We start from the raw sequence: 9,087 nt of genomic DNA, 5'->3' as shown, positions 1-9,087 counted from the left end.
AACCTCTGGTGACGTGGCGTTTGCTGATTGCGTGTCTGTAGTCACGTGTCAGTGTGGTTCTGATGCGCGGCCATATTAGTTCAGTTCATTCTTTCATGCGGCTGTTCACAGTAAGATATTCTCTCACACACATACATACACAGAGTAATTCATATTTTACAATAATGTTTATGTAGCACGCTGTAGTATTTACAGCAGCTCGTTTAGAGTTACACTGTTTGCTCGGAGTGTTGTTTTTATACTTTTCAGTCAGAAGGTAACGTTAAATCGTTTTTGTCTTGCTCTTAATCATTAGCGTTGTTTCAGTTGATCGGATGTTTAGAATTCAAATTAAATTATATTTTGCTCACTGAGCTGAGGAATGACCAGACATTCATAATTAACACAATGTTGTTTTGCTAAAATTGAGCTGAAGAATGGCGAGCGTGGCGTGCACTCCGGCCGGACAGCAGTCGTTGTCCCGCGGCGGCAGCAGCACTCCTCTGAGCCCCGCGCGGATTTCCAGACTGCAGGAGAAGGAGGACCTGCAGCAGCTCAATGACCGGCTGGCTGCTTACATCGAGACGGTCCGCAGTCTAGAGTCTGAGAACAGCGTCCTGCAGCTACAGATCAGCGAGCGAGAGGAGGTACGGAGCCGCGAGCTTACCGGGATCAAATCGCTCTACGAGACTGAGCTGGCGGACGCGCGCAAAGCGCTGGATGACACGGCGCGGGAGCGGGCCAGATTGCAGATAGAGCTGGGCAAGATTAAGAGCGAGCAAGAACAACTACAGCACACGTGAGCAACTTCATTCAAACTTCTGATTGAACTGTCTCTTTCTCTCTCATAAATTATTTTATGGGCATGGCGTATATTTTACGTTTGCTTACAAATATACAAAAAAATAGGAGGGAAAAGGTCAGATAGCATCTATGATATGCACCAAGAAGTGTTTAGTATACTTTTATTAACATCAGACTTTTAAGTTGATTTTATATATATATATATATATATATATATATATATATATATATATATATATATATATATATATATATGTATGTGTGTGTGTGTATATATATATATGTGTATGTATATGTGTATATATACACACACACATACACACACACACATAGGCGTAATTTACGGGTGGGACATGTCCCCACCACTTTTTTTAAAACATCTTGCTTCACGGATGAACCTAACTAATACAAACAAAACATCTCTGGTTAACTAGAAGAGTATCATTTTGTTCGTTTGTTAAATAAGAGGCGATCTGGCGTTTGTTGCCGCTGTTATCAGTGGTGCAGATTTCTCTCGTGGCTCATGCAGTCTTCACACAGACGAGCGCTTTAATCTAACGTTTAACGCCGTTGCAGAGACTTTCTATTTGTTTCGGTCAGATCACGAAACAAAATGCACAAAAACTGTCGCTGCTGTACATGTACTGATGATATTCGGTTTTGATGAGAGAAAAAAATAGGCTACGAGGGCAGATTAGAAACGAGAACTTCTAACAAGTTTAGCAGACTAGACCAGGGATTAAAAGCAAAGTGTGCAAATCTATATGCTCTTATTCACGTGAAAATTCTTGGCACAACGCTATATTGTGTTTAGATGCAATAATTAAATGAGATCTATATCAATAAATGAACTATTTAATTGATTTCCGGTCATCTTAATTCTAATTTTTCTGCAATTGTTATTGTACATATTTTACATCTGATATAACATTGTATCAGCAATGCTACCCCCCTAAATACGACATATAGTGCATTTCATATGCACGTGAGTTGTTGTATGTTGTATTTTGATGTATGAGCGCCCTTCACACGTCAAAATGAGCTTTGGCGTGCAGTTTTTCGCGTTAATATGATACATTAGGCCACTGCTCAAACTCAGTCTTTCAGACGGAGCAGCGTTTACTCCTGAGAGAAAGTGTGTGTGAAGGCTGTATGTTTATGTATGTTGTAGCTGTATGTTTAATACAAAAAAAAGTCAACCTTCAAATAATTATGTTCAGTTCAGCACTCAATACTTGGTCGGGAATCCTTTTGCAGAAATGACTGCTTCAATGCGGCGTGGCATGGAGGCAATCAGCCTCTGGCACTGCTGAGGTGTTATGGAGGCCCAGAATGCTTCGATAGCGGCCTTAAGCTCATCCAGAGTGTTGGGTCTTGCGTCTCTCAACTTTCTCTTCACAATATCCCACAGATTCTCTATGGGGTTCAGGTCAGGAGAGTTGGCAGGTCAATTGAGCACAGTAATACAATGGTCAGTAAACCATTTACCAGTGGTTTTGGCACTGAGCAGGTGCCAGGTCGTGCTGAAAAAGGAAATCATCTCCATAAAGCTTTTCAGCAGATGGAAGCATGAAGTGCTCCAAAATCTCCTGATAGCTAGCTGCATTGACCCTGCCCTTGACAAAACACAGTGGACCAACACCAGCAGCTGACATCGCACCCCAGACCATCACTGACTGTGGGTACTTGACTTCAGGCATTTCGGCATTTCCTTCTCCCCATTCTTCCTCCAGACTCTGGCACCTTGATTTCCGAATGGCATGCAAAATTTGCTTTCATCCGAAAAAAGTGCTTTGGACCACTGAGCAACAGTCCAGTGCTGCTTCTCTGTAGCCCAAAAGTGGCTTGACCTGGGGAAACCTGTAGCCCATTTCCTGCACACGCCTGTGCATGGTGGTTCTGGATGTTTCTACTCCAGACTCAGTCCACTGCTTCCGCAGGTCCCCCAAGGTCTGGAATCGGTCCTTCTCCACAATCTTCCTCAGGGTCCGGTCACCTCTTCTCATTGTGCAGCATTTTTTGCCACACTTTTTCCTTCCCACAGTCTTCCCACTGAGGTGCCTTGATACCACACTCTGGGAACAGCCTATTCGTTCAGAAATTTCTTTTTGTGTCTTACCCTCTCGCTTGAGGGTGTCAATGATGGCCCTTTGGACAGGGTCGGGTCAGCAGTCTTACCCATGATTGCGGTTTTGATTAATGAACCAGGCTGGGAGTTTTTAAACGCATCAGGAATCTTTTGCAGGTTTTTAGTGCAAATGCTGTTTCATGCATACTGAGCTTTTTACACTGTTAAAGACTTGGATTCCTATCCTAAACATGGACAAAGTTTCAAGTTGGACGTTTGATGGAGTATTTCTGTGTCAAAAATACTCCTTCCGGTTTTTCAGAAGTTTTGGAGTTTTTTTCGAGACTGCGTCTGCTTGACGTCGACACAGCGGAAAGTCCTTGTATGGGCCCGTACGGGCTCTTCTACCGATTTGAACGTGGAAATGACGAGAAGCGTCACAACATCACGCTTCGGTCGTCAAAATAGTGGATCTCCACGGTCACTGCTGTCACAGGACTTTCAGGAAAATCAACAAGAAGTGTTTTTTTGACGGAGCAGTCCCAGCGATAAAGGTTCACCGTCGTGCTTTGGAAGCAGGCGGTGAGTAAAACTGCTTCAAATGTCTATGTTGTTGGCTATCGTCGCGTAAGTAAACATCAGTAAACAACACGATCGTGTATAGTTAATTTATCAATGGAGCATGCGATGTATGGTGTGTGTTTAAATATCATGTCATCATATACCATGAGTAAACAAACGCAAATGTTGACGGGCCACTACAGTACTTACCACAGAGACGGACATCCCGCTGCTGCCGCTTCTCCTGTTCAATTTATTTCATCCTCCGGATCTGATTCTGGATCATATATGTATTAGTTGAATCTGATTGATAGCCATGGTTTATTAGGGTAACGTTTTCTTTTCCACGCATGACAATGTCAGCTTTCAGAAGCTCTCGTGCAGTAGCTGCTCGCTTGTCATTCTTTAGCTCCGCCCACACGATACGCCTCCAGAAATGGGCCATTTAATGAATTTAAAATGTTTTTTCTATGAACAGTGCACCCATATTCGGAACCTGTACACACAATCCTCTGTTATAATCAAAAAACAATTTAGATCTTCATTAAAATATATTTAATTTAATGTCAGCTAAAGTTCAATCATTGATAACTAAATATGGTAAAATTGATAAAGGTCTTATTTTTGTATATAACTGTTTTGAATTAACTGTAATAATGGTACAGATTTTCGGTAATGCGATATATCACAATAATGATTATGCACGATATTATCGTGGGCACTTCATAATATCGTAAATAATAACTTATTAACAATTATTATTTTTTTTTTTAATGCACTCAAGAATACTTTGCCCATCAATGAAACGTACTTATAAAGAATAAATTATTCTACGTAATGTTCATTTCTTAGTTACTGTTTAATAGGGGTGTCAACAATAATCGATTCGGCGATGCATGGACGATTCAGCATCGATTATGTCACTGTTTATTTTCTGGCGGACGATAAAGTTGTGAAGTTTCAAATACTTCCGGTTCCAGGAGAATAACAACAACAACAAGGAAGATGGCTGAGGCGGAGGGAGATGACCGCAATAGACGGGTTATTAAAAACGCACTAACGACCCGAGGTGTGTAGAATTGTTTGTATATATTTTTTGCACAATAATAAATTAATCTATAATGACGAAATACGGCGCAATTCACCTTTATTCCACAAGGTGGCAATGTCTGATACCCAATGATGAAGTGACGTTTCACTCATAGTTACCTCTGACAGAAAACGAAACAATAATTATAATCTGCAAAACTTGAAATGGGTTAGTGATTTACTTCAGAGAGCAAGTACTAAACACAATCATATGTTAGTGTCACTGTCTCTTGATGATGGATGTGGGGCCTGTACCATGAAGCTGGTTTAGCTGGCTAGCCTGATTTGTTTAAGCTTAGTTTGTGCCAATCCTGGGTTTTAGGTACCATTAAAGGGGTTTGGCTTTTAGCTGTGTTCATCGCCATAGTAACTTATGCTCTACGGCTAACCTGCTCCAGGGCAGGTTATGTTCTGGATTAGAGATCTCAAACTGAAATTGGGCCAATCAGCTGTGAGTAAAGTGACACACCTCTGATGCAGTAAAGCCACTCCCCCTGTTTCTGCTCCAAATTAAAGGTCATTACATAGCAAATGGTTTTAAAGACTAAAGCGTCTTGCTTTTAACAATGCTTATTTATAATAATATTAATTTTGAATGATTTACTTATAATTTATGTAATTATTATACCTTAAATCAATTACACATTTATCATTTTAGTTAATCAATCATTAATAGGCACTTTGTTAAAATTAATACATAAGTCATATAAATAACATCACCTGCATAGTCATATGGACAAAGTTTTAAAATCAATAAATAAAAATAGCCTATAAAAAAAAGATGTTCACTGAGCTTAAATGTTTTATTTTCTCTATATCAACTAAACTAACTTCATAACTTTTACTTGCATTGAGGTATACAAATTTTTCTTAAAGTTGTCCTCTTTCATAAACAGCTTTTCTTCTTGCTGTGTATTTTTTTATTTTTTATTCTTAATATTTTTCAATCATGCAATATTCTGCAGAAGAGAGAAATTAATCTCACTGATTGTCTCGCGAGAAGTGAATCTCAGTTCCACAGCGTGTGATTGGCTGTTCACTGCTGATGTCACAGCTAAACTCCTGAAGTCAGGATCAAAGCCTGAGTTGACAAAGAAAGCTGATGATCAGCATCATGGGACCAACAAAGCCTTAATACAATGGTTTGGTTTTGTCAACTCGAAACTAATCCTTTAACCCTGAGTTTGTTAAACTACCATCATGGTACAGGCCCGTGGTCAAGAAGCTGTCAGTGATCAAAATATTGATTTTGAAGACATTGAAAATGAGTTTGGAGAATATGCTGGAGATCGCGAATATGAGGCAGATGCTGAATATACTGGTAAACGAGCTCTGACGAGGTCATATGATGATGGTATTAAACATCTGCTCAAACTGAATCCTTCCAAGCTCCAAAAGGTAACGAAATGGGTTTTATTTTATTCTTCTGTAGCTGTTACTCTAAAATCAGGAGTTTTATATATTATCACGACAGGTAGAGGTCTGTCCATGGTAAATATAGATCTGGGTCGCTAACGACCTGAATATGTAAGAATGTTTGGTGAAAGTCATGCATTTAAGGGTTAATTGCATTTTATTTAATTTTATTTAATTACATTTTATTTTATTGAATAACTTATGTCAAAGATACAGGAGACGCATAGCAGCCAATACAATCTGTTGTTTAATATCTGCTTGTATTGCCTCATGACTGATGAAAAATTTGCTTTGTGTGCAGTAGAATTTTGATGCTTCACAATGCATCGTAGAATCGAATTGAATCGAATCGTTACCTGGTGAATCGTAATCGAATCGTGAAGGCAGTGCCAATGCACACCCCTACTGTTTAATAACTAAATAACTATTTTTAATGGACCTAAGATAAAACTAACAATGATCAATATTTCTTAACTAACATTACCAAAAACATTATACTTTCTGTAACAAATGTAGCTATTGCTCAATCTTAATGCATTAAATAATGAGACCTTATATTAATTTGTTACCTGTTGTTCTTTATAGCCTAATTCTTTTGCACTTTAATCTTTTTAATCTGTTTGAAAATTGTACTTTTATAGCTATGGAAAAAATTTAGAGACCACTTAACATTGATTTCTCTTAATTTTTCCAGAGCTCTATATATTTTTGGTGCATTGTATTTAAACATTCAGTTATTTTTATTATTTTGTTATGCTATGACAACACTTTTTGCAACTTATTTCAATATCGTGATATCGTATACCGTGATAAAAGCTTTGCAATTAATAGCCACATGAAAAATTGATATCAGCGCATGCCTAGTACCGGTATTGCTTTACATATATTATTGTCCTTCACTATATGTACATTTTAAATTATATAATTATATTTGTCTAAAAAGGCTTTATATTCCAACAAGTTTCCATTATCATCTATAACAGGGATTCCCAAAGCTGTCCCAATACGCGCGCTGCCACCAGGGGTTGTGCGAGAGGAAAAATGTAATGCCGGTCTGTTTTTTTTTAATGGGATTTTCCATACAATAAAAAAAAGACAAGATCGCGGAAGATTTGGTTTCAAAGTGAAATGTAAAAGTGCCTATTTAAGTGAGTTTGTCATTGTGTGGTGTTGTTGTTTTTCATGAAGAAGAATAGGCTAATGAACCTACAGTTCAAGAATCCTGTCCCCGCATCGACGCTAATTCTAAACCCAAACTAAAATCTGCTTGGATGCACAGAGCGTGCATTTACTGACGAGCTGTCATTCACGGTGTGCGCGCACTGGCGTGGTTTCAGTTCATGCATATGGAAGCTTAACTTTCATAGGAATTCATTGAAACAGGGTGTCCGCGGAGTTTTAAAAAGTATTAGAAAGTGATAAATCAAAATTGTCAAATTTAAGGCCATTAAAAGTGTTAAATGTGGTCTCAGGTATAATTTTTTTCCAAATTAGGTATTATTTTTTCAGACAATATGGGCTTTAGCATATCTGGGCACATAATCAAAGATCTTTAGTCTCCGTCTCAACGCATGTTTGATGCTGACGTCATATTCAGTGGTCGTTCATCTCAGAACACTGCGCGCTCAACAGAAGTGGCTGGCTTACGTTTTATTTTAGACTTGCTTCAAGGCATATATTCAGGCCATCCTTAAAAATATTTTGGTTTGCAGTAACAGTAAAATTTTTTAAAAAAAGGGTCGGTAGGTAGGTCTATATATATATATTTTTAAAAATTTAATACAAAAAAAAGTAAGTTTTTTGTGATGGTGATTTACGTAGGTATGAATTTAAACAAATTGGCATATTGTGACATCACTGACTGGGTCTTCAAGCCGTGCCTTCGGGCGTGTAGGCTAATTGCAGGCTATATAGACCACAAACAAATTGAAATATTTGTCAAAAACATGTTTATTGCATAAATTTCAGGTGCATTCTTTAAGAAAAGGGTCCAACCACCAGCTAGCTGTCATTGACTCAAAGCTGTCAACCCTCCCTTTTTTTTCGGGTTTCTCGCGTATTTTAGCTCTTTTCCCGCTGTCTTCCCGTTTTAGTATTTTCCCGTGATATGTTTCTTATTTTTACGCTCGATTGTGTTAACTCAGAACACGCAACTATCTGTGTCTGAAGTGGCTTGCAATTCTTGCCAGACCAACGCATCTGGTGATATAGACTAGTGCATTTGAATATTAAAAAGCAAAAAGTTGTTTTTATGAATTCAGTTAATTAAGTAGCTATAACCAGCTATTCAATCAAGAGCAGTGAGTGAGTCCTTATCTTTTGTTTGACAGACAGCAGTAAAGGCTACTGCCCCTTTAAGACCTAATACAGAGATATGCATCGTCTTTCTCAACTGTATAAAGTTCTCTTAAGGCATATACAGACTGTCTGATGGATACTCATCAAGATCGACATGTTGACATACTTTTTGTGTGAGTTTATCCGTTCAAACGCAAGACTTGAAAGAACTCAATATTTGCGCGCTGTGAGACGTGCGCGCGCTGCGCAAAGAGACCGATCTTCTCTCACTGCAGAGGGTTCTCATTCGCGTCTTCTGGCGAATATACTGAGTGATGATGGCAAAAATGACTGGTCATACGGCAGCACTCGCATGCATTGAACACAGTTTACAAAGATAGACCGTTTTGCCCACGTTTTCTTTTATTATCGCTGTTGTAGTGCACGTGTATCCATCGATAGAACCATACATAAAGCATTATTTTTCAAGTTACAACCAGTGCCGCCGCTCCCACCACGCGCTGGGGTCGAGCAGAACACACGCTACCCATAGCAACGCGTAATGACCGACATTTCAGACTGACAGAGACAAGATAAACGGCTTTTCCGCCATTTGTTACTGTTTTGTACACGTTGTTATATTAATTATAATTCAAATTCTGTTTTATTCGCCACAATATAGTAATGATAAATGTTGAGAGGGGCACTTTTGATTAATTTTCAAAAAGGGCGGGGGCTCAAAGCCCTCCCCTCTGCAGTGCACTTGCCTGGTGTGTGTAACGTGTCCATGGTCCTGACTCCTGTCACACAATGCGGCGAAATCTCTGACAGGGCTTTAACAGTCTAACGTTACAGTGAATGAGAGTATGAGCCGAAACGAACGCACGTGCAGG

At 38.9% G+C, this 9,087-nt stretch overlaps 1 protein-coding gene across 2 annotated transcripts in view; it reads left to right on the top strand.

Annotated features, from left to right (window-relative positions):
- Positions 1-9,087, top strand: part of lmnb1 (lamin B1) — a 74,437-nt gene continuing 65,350 nt past the window's right edge. The window contains exons 1-2 of one of the 2 annotated variants that reach the window (XM_067434101.1): positions 1-110; positions 410-778. In XM_067434101.1, the coding sequence (XP_067290202.1) occupies positions 417-778 (362 nt within the window). In that variant the 5' untranslated portion in view covers positions 1-110; positions 410-416. The other variant, XM_067434100.1, reaches the window with a different exon arrangement.

This window comes from Pseudorasbora parva, chromosome 23 (assembly GCF_024679245.1).
Source record: "Pseudorasbora parva isolate DD20220531a chromosome 23, ASM2467924v1, whole genome shotgun sequence".
In the NCBI taxonomy this organism is placed as follows: domain Eukaryota; kingdom Metazoa; phylum Chordata; class Actinopteri; order Cypriniformes; family Gobionidae; genus Pseudorasbora; species Pseudorasbora parva.
The sequence above is the reverse complement of the archived record's forward strand: the minus strand, read 5'-3'. Positions and strand labels throughout refer to the sequence as shown.